Source organism: Channa argus, chromosome 6 (assembly GCF_033026475.1).
Source record: "Channa argus isolate prfri chromosome 6, Channa argus male v1.0, whole genome shotgun sequence".
NCBI lineage: Eukaryota > Metazoa > Chordata > Actinopteri > Anabantiformes > Channidae > Channa > Channa argus.
The window spans coordinates 26,527,130-26,545,542 of record NC_090202.1 but is presented as its reverse complement, the minus strand read 5'-3'; the positions used below and the strand labels follow the sequence as shown (position 1 = coordinate 26,545,542).

At 41.3% G+C, this 18,413-nt stretch overlaps 1 protein-coding gene across 7 annotated transcripts in view; it reads right to left on the bottom strand.

The window, feature by feature from the left end:
• Positions 1 to 3,611: 3,611 nt before the first annotated feature.
• The window catches only part of actn4 (actinin, alpha 4), a 47,898-nt gene continuing 33,096 nt past the window's right edge, over positions 3,612 to 18,413 (bottom strand). Inside the window, exons 6-23 of one of the 7 annotated variants that reach the window (XM_067508588.1) lie at positions 18,266 to 18,344; positions 17,974 to 18,055; positions 16,928 to 17,013; positions 13,924 to 14,016; positions 13,670 to 13,795; positions 13,408 to 13,512; positions 13,110 to 13,257; positions 12,651 to 12,801; positions 12,384 to 12,492; positions 11,987 to 12,127; positions 11,596 to 11,778; positions 11,100 to 11,234; positions 10,283 to 10,462; positions 9,973 to 10,119; positions 8,318 to 8,398; positions 7,279 to 7,344; positions 6,202 to 6,360; positions 3,612 to 5,639 (exon numbers count right to left, since the gene is read on the bottom strand). In XM_067508588.1, the coding sequence (XP_067364689.1) occupies positions 5,481 to 5,639; positions 6,202 to 6,360; positions 7,279 to 7,344; positions 8,318 to 8,398; positions 9,973 to 10,119; positions 10,283 to 10,462; positions 11,100 to 11,234; positions 11,596 to 11,778; positions 11,987 to 12,127; positions 12,384 to 12,492; positions 12,651 to 12,801; positions 13,110 to 13,257; positions 13,408 to 13,512; positions 13,670 to 13,795; positions 13,924 to 14,016; positions 16,928 to 17,013; positions 17,974 to 18,055; positions 18,266 to 18,344 (2,230 nt within the window). In that variant the 3' untranslated portion in view covers positions 3,612 to 5,480. Of the gene's footprint in view, positions 5,640 to 6,201; positions 6,361 to 7,278; positions 7,345 to 8,317; positions 8,399 to 9,972; positions 10,120 to 10,282; positions 10,463 to 11,099; positions 11,235 to 11,595; positions 11,779 to 11,986; positions 12,128 to 12,383; positions 12,493 to 12,650; positions 12,802 to 13,109; positions 13,258 to 13,407; positions 13,513 to 13,669; positions 13,796 to 13,923; positions 14,017 to 15,170; positions 15,257 to 16,927; positions 17,014 to 17,973; positions 18,056 to 18,265; positions 18,345 to 18,413 lie in introns of all 7 variants that reach the window. The other 6 variants (XM_067508587.1, XM_067508583.1, XM_067508584.1 and 3 more) reach the window with 6 other exon arrangements.

Here is an 18,413-nt window from a genome sequence, read left to right as displayed (position 1 = left end):
CCCACTCTAATATTTTATTGCACCAGCTTTGATTACAGCTCACATTTGCTTTGGCGACGTTTCATTAAGCAAAAGGACGATCAGACCACTTCTCAAACAAATCCCAAAGATCCACAGTGGGGTTAGGGTCTGGACTCCTTTCGTTGTTTTCATTGTTTGGTGCAGGCCAGTACTTTGACCCTTCAGAGTTACATCTTCTCTACGAGCAGGGGATTTGTTTTACGACAAGGTCGATGAAGAAATGAGAAGCTACTTACTGCATCAGTCAGGGCTGTTGCCATCTGGGACGAATGAATCACTGCAGTAATTTTCCAGTGGCAGGCTCCTGTTTACTTATTTAAATTTCAGGTGGTGGCTTTATTTTTGGCCAGGCAGCAAACAAGCCACCACTTGTATTTGTGATATTCCTGAAGAATGGCTGGAGTTTGCCGAGAGATTTAAAGAAGGTGAAGGTTGAAACAGAGAAAGAGGGAACCAGGTGGGGTCATCTGTTATTTTCTCGCTACACTTTCCATCAGTTAAACAGGATCAGGTCTGTGGTTCTCAATGAAGTGTGAAATTAGTGTCGATTTGGCACTTTGAGCAACATCTCAGCACTGCAGCGTGTCCGAGGACAGTTAAGTATTTGCTAAAGTCCAACATGTGGCAGATTACAGTCAAGAAGGAGCATAATAAAGTAAGTTTATTATACGTATACGAGTTTGAGAAATGAGGACAAGGCCTTTCCTTTATTTTCTGCAGATTAGGGATGTTTTCTTAAAAATCCCAGTGCAGGCTGGGATGCGATTCCTGCGCAGAGACAGAATCAGCTATGCGTTAATTAGCTATTACTACATTTAAAGTAGAATCAAATATCATCATACCGTCACCTGTGGGAGTGGAAACGAATCTATTTCTGCGCGTGAAACTCTGCAAACATGCAGTAATGCTTTCGCATCTATTTACTACAATATTTATTTTGTTGTAAAATGTACTTTTTAGTTGCCAAGAGGCTAAATAAGTGGATTATTTAGCCAAACTTGAATTTCCTCTCCTAGTATACAGTGTACGATGATGAAATGCTTGTAAAATCTGACCATACATGGTGTGTATGCTCCTCATCAGGAGGCAGAATGAAAAAATAATGATATATTTAAAACCCATTACTTGGCCACAGGGTAGTTTCCTCACATCAGTGAACCAAAGAACCCAATGCATTAAAGCCTTCAACACAACAACATCTCTAAGGAGCTTTAGCTGCTCGGAATCAGCAGCTCTGGTAAAAACCCCTTGAGAATTCAACAATGCAACCGCAATTTATTCAGACTTGTTCTGTGCGTTCCCACCTGGGGAACAGTGACGGTAATTGGTGTAAAATTGGAGGATAAACCAGTCAGATCCAGTGAGGAAAGTGGTCGTGGGGGACAAGGGGACAGTAAAGGAAAAGAAAGAAAGAAGAAAAAGTATAAACTGAAAGAGAGAAGAAAAGGAAAAAGGACAAAAGACCAAACTTTTGAGAGTAGAGTTTAAAACTTGACTGATGACCTATTGAACTGATTGATTAACTTGCTTAGTAGTTCGCCACAACTGTCCACCCGGACACACTAGCAGTAAGCTGTAGCAACATGACACTGCAGGGGGTGCACACATACACACACACACACACACACACACACACACACACACTAATATTCAGTTGCATATATAATTAAGTTAGGAAACTCATTGAATAGAGGAAATAGAGTGAAAACTATCTTCTAGCCTGCGTCCGTCTGTGAAGAATAAATTGTGTTTCGTCGTCTCACTTGGACATTATGTGGACAGTGTCAGTGAATAAGGACAAAGGCAGAATGAAAAAGGGAGTGAGGGGGGGGTCGAGAAGTCTAAAGACACATTTCAGGACGGCAGAGAATCTGTGGAAACACGTTTTTTTCTTTGTTTGTTTTTTAAAACACCTAATCTTAACTAACTAGTGATTGAAGTTCACCAATTCAGGTGAGGGTGGAAGCATCTTCCCTGCAGGGACATGCTTTGCCTCAACTTCTGTCTCTGCTGTCAGGAGCTGCTAAAGGAGGAGGGGGCGACTGGTTTTGAGTCTGACAGCAAGGCATCCAAACAGCCACAATGACAGGTTTTCACACTCCAGTAGCTTTTTGCACTGACAGCAAAACACTGAATCTGCCATGATGTCTAACAATGAATGAGATTGAATTTCTTGTTTCTTGAGGTTTAAATATTCAGGTCAAAAACCATGAACCTAAACAACTGAATTGGACCCAAATGGTTGTTTGTCCAAATTACTGAAACGTCTTTGTTTACCTGACAAAGCGCCGTGTGCATCCTGATTCTCACCCACACAGAGCAGGATCAGGTCTTTGTCCATTCACATCTCTGCTCTCTCTTAAATGTACCATGTCCTGCTCTCGTCTGGGTGTCAAGGAATTTCAGTAACAATGGGATTAATCTGATGGGGATTTCAAATCTTGAAATTAGTCTATTTTATGCTCTCAGTTTTTGTATTTTTTTATGTGCATGGCCTCAAGTACCAAATACTAAAATGGTAGTTTCAGCTGGTATATAGAGGGTTGTTTACATTTTTTAACATGTGATTGCATTTATCATGTATTTTATATTTTAGGACAGTATTTCGACATGTACTCTGAGCTGTGATATTTGAGTTACTGTTAAAATACATCAGTTATTGGGGCTTTTTATCATTTTAAAGACAAACACTTGTCTCCCTTAGGAAGCAGGTTAAATATTTGTTCAGTTTGACTAAAAATCAATCAAAAGCCAAAGTTCATCACTTCTTGGAGTCTCAAGCCACCGTGGACACATTTTGCTGTATCAAACTGACTTTTTGTTGTCGCTTAGTGTTGGACATAATGTTGGAGCAGCAAACTTATTTTGTTTTTTTTAAACAAGTCACTGACAAATGTACATTTAGGATCAATTACATATTAAATAAGAGGAAATCTGGGTCAGCGAAGGCTAAGTACTGACTGTTTTTCTGTGCACGTTCAGGCACCGGTGGTTATAGCAGCGCGCGGCAGGTGACAGTGAGCGGTGCCTCCCTCCCGCCATAACGAGGAGCGGTGGCGCGTCGGTGGCTCCCGGTCGGCAACGGCCAAAATCTGTGGCTGCACCTGAGGAGAAACGGGCCGACGAGACGCTGCTCCAACGTGGTGACGTTACACCAACGTGCGTACAATCAACTCCGAGCGTGCAGTGTTCTGATGAAATTGTCGAATTTGGACTGCACACTTCCGGTGCACGGACTCGTACAACGCTCCGTGATCGCCAACGTTTGTTGCCCACGTGATCGTCTACGCTCATCTGTGACGCACTGCGAACAGGTCTAAAGTGTAGAATGATGTCACGGGACGGAAGGATGTTTCTGAATTGGCCCAGAGAAACTTTACCATCATTTAGGTTGGACGAAATGTTTTATACAAGAAAAACTATTAGGCGAAAAAGTTTTAACTTTAGGAAATATGCTAATGTTACATCAAATGCTTTAAAAAAAAAAAAAAAAAAAACTTAATGGGGTTGTGTTTTTCGTTTTTATAGCTCCACTCACAGCAAAGCTTCAGCTGAACAGCCGCAAAAGAAGACGCCAAGACAAGCAGAGGTATTTTGTAAGGAAACTTTTATGTGTGCTTTGTGAAACTCACTCATCATTAGAGACAGAAGGCGTTGCAGTTTCCAGTACAGCAGATAAGGTCTGATATTAAAGAGTACAAAAAAAGGAAAATCACTATTCCAGAGTTCATTTCTCTCCAACCTTGCAGGAAAAACGAAAAAGAAACAAAAAAGCAAGCTTTTGGTCCAAGTCTTTTCTTCTCAGTTCCTTCCCTGTCTGTCCCTCCCTCTGTCTCCCTCTCTGCCCCCCCTTAACAGCCAACAACAGTAAGGCCCAGAGCAATGCCCACAGCTTTTCCCACAAGTCAGATATCGAACACATTATGATTGCATAGTTTTTTTTTTAAACATAACAATTTCCATTTTTAATTTTTTTTTCTTTCACATAATGGAATGCTTACATAAAGATCCCTCCCTTCTTCCTTAGAGTAAATGTTGTTCCCTTCTCTGCAGAGAAAAATGAGGGGATGAAGGGATGAGGGAGAGAGGAAGAAGTGGGAGAAAGTACAAGAGAGGGGGACAAGGCTGTAGCCACCAAGAGGCACACGTTTTTTTTATTAAATTTTTTTTTTTATAACTTTCACCAGTTTTCCCAAAAGTCACATTGGGAGCTCTCCACAGTGCAGAACCTTCAGCCAACAAAAAGCATCCATGACAAGATGTGTGTACATTTCTGTATAATCTGGTATATAAAACTGGTCTAACTTTGACTAATACACTCTGTCCTACTATATAAATGTATAATTTTTTTAATTTAAATAAGCACCTGCTCAAGTTCCACAGAGGCAAATGTAGATAATTATAATGTTGCCTATCATTAGATTTCTGCGTACACTAGCCTCAACTTCATGGGTACACACTTCTTCCATGAGTTTTTTTTACATTGCTAAAACAAAATAAACCTGAAGAAAAGACTTCTGGAAGCTCAAACCTATCCACTGGTGAAACTGCTCTCTGTCTCGCAATCGTTGGTCTTAAGATTTATGCGTTTTGTCATTTTTTTTGTTTTGTTTTTTTAATAAATGTCACTCTACTTTGCCCTACTGATAAGCCTGCGATCGATTATTCTTGATTACTGGAACTGTTTGTGTGTGTGTCATTCTTCGCTGAAAAAATAAGTATGTACAGCGCTGAGCATACCCCCGCATACAGACCACTGGCCCACCCACCCAATCTGAACCCACCCCACAACCCACCTGCTTGAGAAAATAAAGACAGAAAGACAGGGGGAAGGAAAAGATCTGAGTTTAGACGAGTCGCCTTATGCAGCAACATGGAAATTCTGGGTAAATGTCATTTTATCTCTGGTTTGTTAACCCCCCTCCCATCCTCCTGACCCCGCAGGATCTCTTTCTAGGATCTAATACACAAACTTTGCCAGTCGCCAACATCCCACACTGCCCCAACTAACGCCCTGAACCCCCCCACCCCCACCCCACTGGCAAGAACAAAGAATTTATAATAAAATAAACAAAATTAGCATAAGTATGAGATTATGTCCCCTCCCCACCCGCGAGTTCTAACACACATCCCAGGCCTGTTTGACCCCTCAGATAGGGAGAAGCAAACAACCTCCACTACAGAACAACTGTCCACCTGCTCATGCTGCCCCTGGACGTGACAGTTCGTAAAGACCACAAACCGACCTCCATCACGCTCCACCCCCAACTACAGCTCAGATAACAAGACTTCTAAACCAGCACACACAGGGGCACCTCACAACTCAAATCCCTCCAAACACTTGATTCCTGGCGTCTCTCCTTTGCACTGCAGAACTCTCTACCTCCCCTCCCCTTCTACTCCTCCTCCATCCTCCCTCCCACATCTGTCCAGCCCTCCTCTTCCACTCGCCTCCTACTCTACAGGTCGCTCTCCCCATACAGGGCAGTGGAGAAAGACATGTAGTCGAGGGCTCCGGGGATGGCATCAGGCCCCATGTAAGGCGCCATGCGAGCGATGCAGTATTCGGCCTGGTCGGGGGGGAGCTCCCTCCTCAGCTCATCAGCTAGGATGAAGTTCTGATGGAAACAGAAACGCAAGGTCAGTGAGGGAGGTCCAAAATCAATTTTTTTGTCCTTGGAAACATTACAGCTGTAATGGTTTGTACTCTAATAGTTGTGTATGTGATGATGATGATTAGGGTGAATAATTGTGTTGTTATTGTTTATTTATAATTTGTTTTGTCTCTCTCTTTGTTTCAGGTGATGATTACATGTAAATGTAGGAATCTATTGCAAGAAAAAAATTATTTCAGTAGTAGAAGTAGGAGTGGATAATACAGCCAAAATGACTTATTACATGTGACCGACGCACACCACGATATTACAAGTCAAAGATGTGAGTGAACTTGAATTTAACAGATGACCAAACAAAAGAGAACAGCAATAGGAAACAAGCAAATAAAACGTGTTTCTCCATCTTGATAAAGATGCTTGGTTACTTTAAAAAAACAAAACAAAAAAAAAACAAAGTGCTGCTGCCACCATCTGTTGGGTGATGACAGAACAGCATTAATAGCAGACCTCTGTTTCAGACACTGCCAACACACAGATCACCGCACATGTGTTTGTGCACACCCACCTTGTCAGCAGCTAGGATCTTGAAGGAGGCGATGACCTGGTCCGCGGTGTCAGTGTCAGTCGTTTCCCTGGACATAAAGTCAATGAAGGCCTGGAAGGTGACAGCACCAGTGCCGTTGGGGTCCACTATACTCATGATGCGAGCAAATTCACCATCGCCCTGGCAACCGAAACACAGCAGGTTAACGCAGGAGACAGCGATTTGTTTTTAGACACAGACAGAAGATGACACACAGTACAGAAAGTGTGAAAACATTAAGGACCACCATGAATTAGACTGAGCCAGTTGACAGAGGAAAGATGTGATGGTCGTCCTAATGTTTCATATTTGAAGCATGCAGATACACAAAGAACACGTTCAGAGGTTAATATCAATGAGGGCACTAACGACAAACACTTACATAAAGTGTGAATGTTCTATAGGGGAAACGGAGTCTATCATCCACTAGGACGGAAGTGCAGTAAGTAAAAAAGCGACGGACAAAATAAGACGAATAGCAAGAGGATCAGGGAGAGAGAGCAGGGTGTCAGCAGGTGTTGATTCACATTTAAGAATTTAAGTGATGTTTCAATAAAACTAGCTTTTAGTTTTTTATATGACTTTGTGAAAAATGCAAACTGCATCCTCTGGTTACATGTCGAAGTGTCCTTGTGCAAGACACTGAGTGTTGGCCAGCTCCCCTATCAGTGTGTGTGTGTGTGTGTGTGTGTGTGTGTGTGTGTGTGTGTGTGTGTGTGTGTGTGTGTGTGTGTGTGTGTGATTGTGAGTTCAAACGGGTGAATGTGAAGCACTGTAAAGCCCTTTGAGTACCAATAGGTAGAAAAGGGCCATATAAATGCAGACCATTCACCATTTATGTTCTTATTTTTAGGATTTGAGCACAAAAAAAACCTAAAAAAAAAAAAACCTAAAAAAAAAAAAAAAAAAAAAAAAAAAAAAAAACACACCCTCATCATAAATGTGTTAATCTCTAACTGCAATCAAAACATGGCGTCAACGCTCAGGAATTTATGACGTGAAAAACAACTTTGTTGGACCTGCGGACACCCTGTGAGAGCATCATGCCAGCAGCAGTACCAGGCTGTTCCCTGTAGAAATGAGTAGAGCCCGGAAATCATCTGAGACCATCTGTCCTGATCGCTTCTGTGAGTCCCCACAGCAATGCAAAGGCCGGGGGGGGGAGAAGAAGGTGAATTGACAAAGATAGAGTCAGAGAAATATGAATGGCAGAGAAGAGGCGGAGGAATGAAAAGAGAGATAGAAATACAGATATAAAAAGAGATGGAATAAAAAAAGTACAAACAGTTAACAGAGAAAGTCTTGGAGCAAAGTAAAACCTGACAGACAGATGCAAGCTGGGGTCTGTTCGGCTGAGCTGAAGCAACACAAAGCAACAGAGACCCCCGGTGGACAAACAGGGACACGACAACTCTCAACCCTCCATGCTGATGGAACAAACCCTGCCTGACACTGGAGTTTATCAAGAGCTGCCGAGCAGGAGCTGACTGATCACTGGGTGGTTGAGTTGTCAAGGTAACAGAAAACAGGATTACATAAGCAATCCATAATCTTATTACAGCAGGAGCAACGGCACCTGTGCACGTAGGAAGGTCAGGAAATGCAGTGTCATCCTATGATCCCGTTTTTTGTTATGAAATCTCAAAAGCAGCTGTTGTAATCGTCAAACAGCATTCGCCTTTTCGTTTTATTCAATTTGAAGTTCAAGGTTAAGAGAGACAGGCAGTGCAAGACAAATCACACGGCTTACTGTTGTGAAGAACCCAGCTTTTATAATCAACCTTTCAATAAGAAGGTTTTTATGCACTGCAAATAACTTGTCTATTAAAAAAAAAAAAAAAGGATAAACTAGCATATATCTAGCATAATAAACGTATCTGTTAAAGTGTATAGTCTGTTACCATCTAGCAGAACTGCAAAAAACAGACATTGTGGCGGCGCATAAAGACACTTCATACATCATTGATTTGACATCAGAGGAGTTTGATAGTTAATCAGTAGTGATTAGCCAATTTTGAGTGGCAGTGATCTTTACTTTGCTCTCCTGCTCTCAGGTCTGACAAACTCTTTCCCTCTGTCCTGTCCTGGAGGCTCCTACCTGCTTGTCGTTCTCCACATCGTAGCCCAGACTGATCAGACAGGCCTTGAACTCCTCGGCCTGAAGGGCCCCGGTGTGGTCCTGAGATTTGCCAAACACCCAATGACAGGTCATGAAGATGAACCAATCGGAACACAGGGATGGTGATGGGTGGTGCCCGTGTGATCCGCAGCACACAAAGAAAAGATGAAGACATGGAGGATGGAGGGACAGACAGATAATTCATGGATGTTTAGACAATGTCAGCACACGCAAATCAACAAACAGATGTGATGGACCCATGAAAACTCGGCAAACTGACAATCTGTCACCTAAGTAACACACGCACATGTCTGTATGAGACAACATCAACATGTGCTAATCATTTGGTTGCAAACTCCTTTGGATAATTAACAGTAGGACATTACATATCTGGAGAACATAAAGCTTTTTAACACCTGTCCACTCAGCCCTGCCTCTGCCTGCTACACTCTTCTACCAGCTGCTGCTCTCTCTCTGTATCACCACTCTCTGCACAGGCCTTCAGGTATTAGTCATTATCAAATTACAATAAATACAAAGCTGTTGAACTTACTTACTCAAGAAGAAATAGTTGAAATTCTCTAATAAGATACAAGGGTGAGCAAATAGACGGATGTCATCTCTCTACCTCAAAAGAAGTTCTGTTGTCTTAATACAAACTTCCTTATGTCAATTTGAAAATAAAAATGGTGATTCTCAGATATTCAGCAGATCAAATTTTAGGTTGAAAATGAACTGAAAATGTATTTTGTCAGACACACAGATGGGACAGAATCAATTAGAAAAGTAACTTGAGTGAACACAGCTGGATGAGTGACCACAGAATCCATGAGTATTTATGAAACATAATGTCCGACAGTAGCGCGGACTGGTGACATGTACACAGTGGTTTGGGACTGAGACCAATGCAGGAGCCCCCCTCATTCTTATGAAGATCAAATTATCAGCTTTGCCAATGGCCACACAGCAACTAAGTGAGGTGACATTTCACAAGGAAAGAGGATCTTTCAGCTAAAGTACAAACAAAAATTGACATCCACTGAGATGAAGGCAAGATTCTCGTCACTCTGTCTGTATATTTATTCTCCTTCAACAACTTCTCCATCCAGGAGTTCATCCCAAATCTCTACTTTTTTTGGTCTTTTGTCCTTTTCTTTTTGTTTTTTTTGAATGAAAGTTGCTCCGTTTCAGTCGACTGTTCCGGCCATTGTGTCATTATTGCTATATTTTATCAGGATATGTTGGATGTATCTGCATTTTATTGGTATGAGGTGGTCACGCATGCATCAAAATGACAAATGCTGTGACATAATATGTAGAGTACACATTTAAATCTACAGTGTACACACTGCTTTGTAAAGCAAAGTAAACATTTATGTGGTAACAAAAAAATGTTTCTGCTTCTGACTGCACTATAACACTATAATAAACTCATAGTTGAAGGCCCTTTACTGGTATAAAAAGCAGGGTAGAGGTTTACAGGTACTACATCTCTCCTTCTACAGTATGTAGTGGTACATTTTACAAAGAGTGAATTGAATTAACATAAAAAGCAAAAGCATGATTCTTCCTGGGGTATAACAAAATCAAATAACTTGAATTAATAAGCCATTTCTCTGGTTTTGGCCCCTGACCTTGTCAAAGTGGTTGAAGGAGGCACGATACTCATACAGCTGCTCCTGGCTGATGCCCTTGGCGTCACGCGTCAGGATCTGGTTCTCAACCTCATTGATGGTTCTGGCGATGGTGGTCAGCAGCTGTTCCCAACCCACACGGAGGTGCTGGATAGAGAGACAAGGATACAGGTTAGAGAGTCTTACAAGGCAAGTGTGTTTGTTTACTTCTGGAAACAATAAAAGAAGACAGATGACCTGAGATGGTAACTTTCTCACAACATGAGAGAAACCGTGTATTCTATCAAGGTTTTACAGGTGTGAGCTTTACCTCCATTGTGTAGGAAGTGTACTGGTTGTCAAAGATAAGGGCCTCCTGGATGTGCTGATGGAATCCCTCCAGCTTGTTAATTTCAGGCATGTAAGTCATGATGGTCTTCTGGTAGTCCTTCAGGTGGGTCAGCTGGTCCTCCAGAGTGCCGTTCATTTCAATCGATATCCTGCCAATTTCCTGCCAACGCAAACGAACAGTATTTACCATGCTAAACACAGCATAGCCCATAATCTGCGTGTCATCACGGGCAGTATTACATACGATACTTTCTTATACTTCGTATCCCACACTGATATTTCATTGTTTATTTTGAATATTCATATTCCCACATTTGTAAATACGTGTAATGGATGGATAATTAAGGCACTTAATTATTGGAGACCAATACAAATACAATTTTGTTATGCTTGCGTATTGACAAAGTTGTGGATTCTTGATTATTATTGTTATTATTATTAGATTTATATTTTAAATAAAGAGCTTCCTGGACTCTTGGTCTACTTATATTGGTATGGATAGTTTTTATTGAAGCTTTGTGCATGTAGCCTGAAAAAGACTTCATGAATAAATACGCAGAGTAAAGAGAGAACATGATTTCGCAAAAAACTTGACCTACACAAATTAGTCCACCTATCGCAAAACTCCAAACTATAAGCATGGTTATAAACATTCCTAAGACAGACGTTTGCTCTATGAGGTCACTGTCTGACAATGTTGGCCTGAAAACTGTGACCAACTACAAACAGCTGAAAAAGAACTGAACTGCTTCAATACAATGGTGAACACTTTGTGACCACATGGGCCAATCCATTACCTCCATTTTGTCTTGAATATAGGCACCGACCGCGTTGGCCTGAGTAGCAAACTTGGCTCTCAGACTGTCGTTGGAGTTCTGCTTGTTCAGTTCTTCCTGCAGGGCGGTGTCACGCAGGGGCACCATGGCCATCGCCTGCAAAAAACACACACAACAACAAATACACATTAAACCCACAACAGAACAGAAAACGATCTATTGTGGTGTGTGTAAGTGGCGCTTACGTGGTCTCTAAATAAATAGCACACAGAGCTATCCTACGGCTCAATTTTACCAATGTGGTATACGTGTTTAGAAGAAAGAACACATTTTACCAAATGTTTAAGAGAAAAAAAAAGATGCGCATCAAGTACTTGTTTCTATTAGTGGTTTACCGTTTTGGACAAACTGAACTTAAAGTTCCATCTGAATACTGAGAAAAATCGGTTTGTGTGCCCCTCAAAGACAAACTAAAGGCAAAAAGCTAGGACGGGTAAAAAAAAAACAGGCAGCCAACCTTTTCCCATTTTTTGTCAATGCTTTCAGGTGTGATGGTTGTGTAGGGGTTTGCTCCAGTCAGCTTGATGCCGTTGCTCTGAGCGATCTTCTGCACCTCAGCCTGGATGGACTGGATAGCCTCCCTCTCTTTGTTGGCCTCTGGCAAAGTGGACTTAAACTGCTCGTGGGCGGTGATCAGACCCTGAGGAAGGGAAAGTGTTTGGTTTTGGTACGCCCAGATATAGTTTATAAACTGAAATACGTGCTTGTAACAAAGAATAATGTGATACATTGTGTATTGAATTATTCAGTGCTGCTCATTTTTAATTCATCGTTAACATTAGCCATCTTTGGAGCTCGACAACGCTTTAGCCTGCAATGTCTTTTTTCAGTCTTCAGCTTCCATTTACCTGGATCTCTTCAATATTGTGGACAATGAACATGTCCTGCAGGTCTTCCATAGCTCCCTCCATCCAGTTGTTGAAGGGTGCCGCTCTCTTGGCGTACTCCAGGTAAAGCTCATCTATCGACTCCAGCTGCTTTTCTGTCCTCTGTAGGCAAGAAACCAGAGATAAGGATTGTATTAAAATTAACTTCACTGACTTAAAGAACAAGATCTGTATGTGTATTATCCAACTGCTGTCTTAAGAGTAAATTCTTAAATGCTACGTTTTCCCTCACTTGTGACAATAAAATACTAGCTTTCGGGAACCTTCACAAGCGTTACATTCTTAAGATGATTTTCTGCATCACATGGTATCACATACACGCTGATACGCAAAGATTTAATTACACGTTGAGTTTTACCTCCAGTGAATCTTTGCGTCTCTGGGTGAGGGCTCCCAGGACATCCCACTGGTCACAGATCTTCTGACAGCGAGCATTGACACTGGCAGAGTCATAGTAGTCCAGCTCACTGAAAAATACAAAAAGGTAAGAGTAGATTATATAGCAGTGACTTGCACACTGATAAATGATGTAATCTCTCTCTCCTTTATCTCCTGTCCCCCCCCCCCCCCCCCCCCCCCCCAAATTTGTTCACAATCAGATTCACAGCTGTTAATTATTTCTCACTTGAGCTCCTGTGCAATGGCAGCAATCTGCTCCACTCTGTCCTGGTGGGCTGCCAGGTCACTCTCAAAGGCCTCGTGTTTTCGTAGCAACGCCTTCACTTCTGACAGGGTGGAAGTCTCGTAGTCTTTCTGGGTTAGCATGGCCTCCTTACCTGCATACATAGTAAAAACTCATCGATTCACTTCACATTTCACCTTAAAATAAGACAGAGAAAGTAAATATAGCATTTTATTTAGGAAAATAGGTGGCAATGTGTATGAGCATGGTGGCTAAAAACATCTGAGTCACCTGCTTTATTCATAAGGGTGGCTGACATCTCTCTCAAAGTAATTTGCTGTAATTTAAATTATTTAACAAAAAGAGCATTTGGAGAAAGACGAGGAAATTTTTTAAGAGTTTTCTGCAAACAAAGTTGGGGAGTGTGTATGCGCACATGTCTGTTATTACACTTTTACATACCATCAGTCCAGGACTCATGGATGGCAGCCTTCTGGTGGAACTTCTCAGCCAGATGTTCCAGTCTCTCCAGACGTCTGATCTCGCTCAGGATCCACTCCTCATATCCCTTTTCTGCACCTTCCAGAGTGTGCCATGCTCCATTAATATCCTGACACCAAACAACAGGAATGATTTCATATTGAACCAGAAAAAAGTAAATAAAAAAAACGCACGTCTATCTGCAGTCAAATAAAGAAGCACAACATTTTCTTTAATGCCAGCATCACAGATGAGAGATGAGATGTGTACGAATACATACTGACACCATGCGCCCTTCTGATGGCATGAAGGCAGGTCTGTTGCTGAGCCTGAGTTTAGTCTGCAGAGTGTTGAAGCTAATCTCCAGCTGACATTTCTCTTGAACCTGAGGGTAAGGACAGTATCAGTGCACAGTGTTTTTGAACAGACTCAGCAGAGGAAAGAAAATCAACTGTTTAAAAACTGTTCTCACATAATATACATAATATACATGCCCTGTATATTTATTCGATCACAATAAACTCAATGCTTTTTTTATAAACCTTGGGTGGTTTGTGGACACAGCGGTAGTCTCTGAAGTCCTCCTGTTTTGCCTGCATATCATTCACGGTCTTCTCTTGGGTTCTGTTCTCCAGCCAGGGGATGGTCCGGCGGATCCACTCCAGCAGCTGGATGCAGAGAAGAAAACAAAAAGAACACATTTAGAAAAAGTAACTCTTTTCTCAGCCACTTTGTCAATACGAGAGTTTTGTTCTAGAAAGTGGTTTTACTTTGATTTTCCATGTCATGTACTCACATCACTGGCCAGTTTCTCGTAGTCCTCCATCATTTGCTCATTCTCCTGGTTGACAGCCAGCACTTTGCAGATACGATTTGCGGCCGTCTCAGCCTATCAAGGGAAACCGTGATGAGCAGCACTCACAATGACTGGACAAAACAGTCACCCAGTCCACTCACTGTGCCTAAAGCCTAGTGCATTCACTAAACACAAACTACAGCAAGTGGCTACTGCTTTTTATTAGTACCTGGACTTTCATTACTACTCTAAGAGGTTTTTTCTGTAATAACTTGTGCGTACACAGTCCACACACAGCCAGTGAATGGGAATAAATTTAAACACAAGGTCAGGCAATCAAATATATATATATTTTAAAGTGCAAAACTCATGTTGCTCATTTAATGAAATCATGCTCCCGCTGTTAGTTAAAAGTGCCAAAATCAATCTGTGTGTTTTAAAGCTCCATGCGTCTCCTGTCTCAACTCAGGAGTCAGTTCACACATCTAGTTACAGGTTCATGTAGCGCTGCAGTCCACATCAGTAGGTCTGCCTAGGATATTACACTACTGTACCACTGGAATAAAAGAAGAAGTACACAGACTTTGAAAGCATTTATCACTTTAGATTAAAAAACTAAATAAAAAAACTAAAATACATTCCATATATACACAGTTCAAATCATAATAAAACCTTTTAGTGTTGAAAGTGTTAACAGCTGAAGAGAAGCTGCAGAGAACAGCATTTCCCACAGTAATAAACCCAACTAGGTCTGGTTTCCCACAACTGTATCAGAATAATCTTATATGCGATTTTCTGCTGGAAAAACACACACTGTTGTATGTACGTGTATTTTAGATTATAAACATTTTGTGTCCTCAGTTTCCCAACTGAAATATTCAGCAGAAAGTCAAAGATAGTCAAATGGTCCCAAAGGAAACCAAAACAGATCCAGTACAGGCACAGCATGGTGTTCATTCAGTAGAAGATACCAGTACTTTGAGAAGTCCAGACCACATATTGAATCACTTTTGGGAAAACAAGGCCCCGAAACAGAAGCATTAGAAAGATTTTGCTTTTATTTCTAGAGTTCCCATCATGGACCTAATTGTCAAATATTTAAAGCAGGAGTTGAAGAGCAACTGTAAGTAACTGTAAACAGTGATTTTCTTTTCTTTTGTCCTTTTGCGCTAAAACTTCCTCCCATGACTGATGAGAACCCTTTTATTGCTGCAGAAAAGTGTGAGTCTAAAGCATGAGGAGCTCACCTTCTGTGCACCAGAGAAGGCATGATAGAAGCAGGATACATAGGTCATTATTGCCTTCTCATCTGGCCTCAGCGTGCCCACGATGTCTATGCATCACCCAGCGCCAAGCAGTCAGAGAGAGTTGGGCAGAGAAAGGTAAACAGAGATGAGAGACAGAATGAAGCCAAAGCTACCCAAAGCTACATGGTCCTCGCTCCCTGCAGGATGAGAGGAGGGGTTGTTGGGGGTAAGCGTGGCTCCTTCTTTAGGTCCACATCCTTGAGTTCAACTCATTTTCACAGCCGACCTTCCCACAATGTGGTAGCAAGGGACAAGAGTGTCCTCTTAAAGAGAGCTGGCTGACACTGGAGCCACAAGGTCATGGTTGAGACACAAACACCCACACTAACTGCTAAATCAAGCTCAGTATGTGTCAGGGTGAATTTACCCACAGCAGGTCAATCCTTTAGTTTGGTTCATTTAGCAGCTGGGAATGACACCATTACAAATTACACAATAATTGCACTGAGCTCTGAAACTGTAAGTCTTTGTCCTCCTCTTGGAGAAGTGCAATGCAGTCTGACAGGACAGAGATTTGCCTAGAATAACAAGATTTCTATAAAACAAAAACTATACATTTATAAACTCAACCATCTAGATAACTTGAAGTTATTGAGCAAAAATGAACATATTCTGTTTATGCTTCTTCCACAGTGTGTGAATCTCATCCTGTGATTATTTCATATAACAGTTTAGGGAGAAGTCATTTATGGCTCTGGCACCTTCCACTACTTGCTGACATTTTACAAACCAAATGTTGGCGATAATTAAAATTAAAGTTTAAAGACAAACGGCAGATTTAACTGATACAAACAGATGATTCTTCAGATTAACATCCGAATATTAATCCAGTGGAAAGTTTCTAAAAAGTGCTAGTTTTCATTTTCATTTTATCACAAAATACACCAGTCAGAAGGTGACACACTGTTTCAGGCTCTGAGTGCAGGTCTCACGTAAATGTAATGGTCGTCATTCACAGACGCCCAAACGTTTTGTTTTTTCGGGAACCAGTTTGTGATTTGTGTTACGTAGACACAGACACAGGCTGCAGATGTAAGAATTGCTAACCAATATTATATGAACAGAACCTCTCTCTGTAGGTAATGATTTAATGTCAATAATACAGGAACTAGAAAGGTGCTAGAAAATAAAAAAGGAAGATGAGCACAACAAGAGATGCATCAACTGGCTTCCTATCAGATGCCTACAGGGAGTCAAGTGGGGAGTGAAAAATACGATGGAAGGACTAGACTAGCGATGAAGGTTCAAAAGCAGACAGATTTCAGGTGCCGGGTGATCAAATGTCTAACTTTGCAAACTGTAGCCCACAGACATTTGTGTTGTCAAAAAAAAAAAAAAAAAAAAAAAACAATCTCTGTAGGTTTTGTCTCTAATCTAAGTAACCGTAACTGAATTGCATTATGGCTGATGGCAAAATAGGTGACTCAATGATTGAATAAGCCTCAAAAGGCTTTACAAACAAGCCCTGCTGCAGCCTCCTGTGATCCACAGATGTCACAATACCACAGTACATTTACTGCTTTCACCAGCACCGTTACATTCGCAGTCTGTATGTGTGTGTTTGTGTCCCAATTAATCCAGGCTCCTTGTTGAGGCCCAGGACGTAGCAGCACTGTGGAGAGAGTGAGGCCATGCTGGATAGGAAGCAGCACCTTGTTAGTAAGAGGGGAGTTAAAGGTCAAGGGCTCAGATGGTACCTTCTGTGCTCCAGAGAAGGCATGGTAGAAACTGGACACATAAGTCATTATGGCTTTCTCATCTGGACGAGCAGTGTTCACAATGTCTACAGATAAGGGGGGTGAAGACCGTTGTTATGAAGACATAAAGACAAGACGACGGACATGGGATCATACAGAACAAGACAGACAAGTATGAACATACACTTGCATAGAAAAATCAGGCACGCAATAACTGCTGGAGCTGTTAACAGCTAGACGAGCTTGATTTGCAAATACAAAGACAAGAAGGTGGACAAAGACCTAAGAGTACTGTACATACAATGGTCAGAGACTGTCCATTTACTAAATACACACAGCAAGTTTTCTCCCTAATCAAAGCCTCATGAAAATTGCCCATAAAAGTCGAAATTAAATCTAATTATGTGTGCATATTATTATTGTTAATATTATTCACATTCACATTCATACAGCTAAAGACATTAAACACGGTTACAATCCAAATAAAGATGGAAAACAAGGAGACAATGACATGAAGGGGTGGGTTGGCGAGTCCATGCATCCTGAAGAGGACAGCTTTTGGTCTGCTGTAACAGCTCATACACAGTAACAGTGGATTTATAGAACAGGGGCCACATTTACATGCACAACACTATGACTTTAACGTGCAATAATTAAATTAGGTCCAGGTACCAGACAATAACTACTCTGATATTACCGTTATATTGTATGGAGACAGTCATTTCTCTAATTTACTGCTTTTTACAAATCCGAAGATATTAAAATCTAACTGTTCAGCTCATCTCAGTGACATAGAGTTAGGCTTTAAACTGAGATTAGGCAGGACACGTGCAGTTTGTCTAAATCAGAAACAAAGGAATGTTTCATAAGGGCTGCTTTAGTATTTGAGAAATTTAAGACTGATGTACCTAACGAATTATCAGGCAGATTATGGTTATGGTCACCTTGTTGTGTCCATGCTCCCACAGCCAGTTTTAATACACTATAGTAAATTAAAAAGACACACAGGATAAGTATAGCACATTATCCTCTAGCTACATGCCTACCTTCTGCGTCCAACATCTTGGGGATGTCCAGGTGTTTCTCAGCTACCTCAAAGGCATTGTTCAGATTGGTCACTGGGTCGTCCTAAAGAATTAAGATGTCAGAACTCAATTAATTTGCTTATGATGACTGGGTTAGTTTAGATTTATCTTAATAGCAAATTCAGTGTTTTACCATTTCTGGTCATTTGAAACCTCGCTGCTAGTTTGCGTTAGCATTCAAAGACATTTGCGTTTGTACAGAGTTTGAGGAAAAACAACATTTGATTTGGGTCCAGTGTGTGAAAAACAGTACCTTTCTAAGGCTGTCGTAGTCGATGAGATCTGGTCTGTGTCTGTGGATCAGAGCATTAAAGGCAAGACCGTCCTTCCAGCTGTTGGAGAGATGGGAGGTAAGAATGAGGGTCAAGCTCCACTCATTTATTTTTGGTTACTGAGAGTCT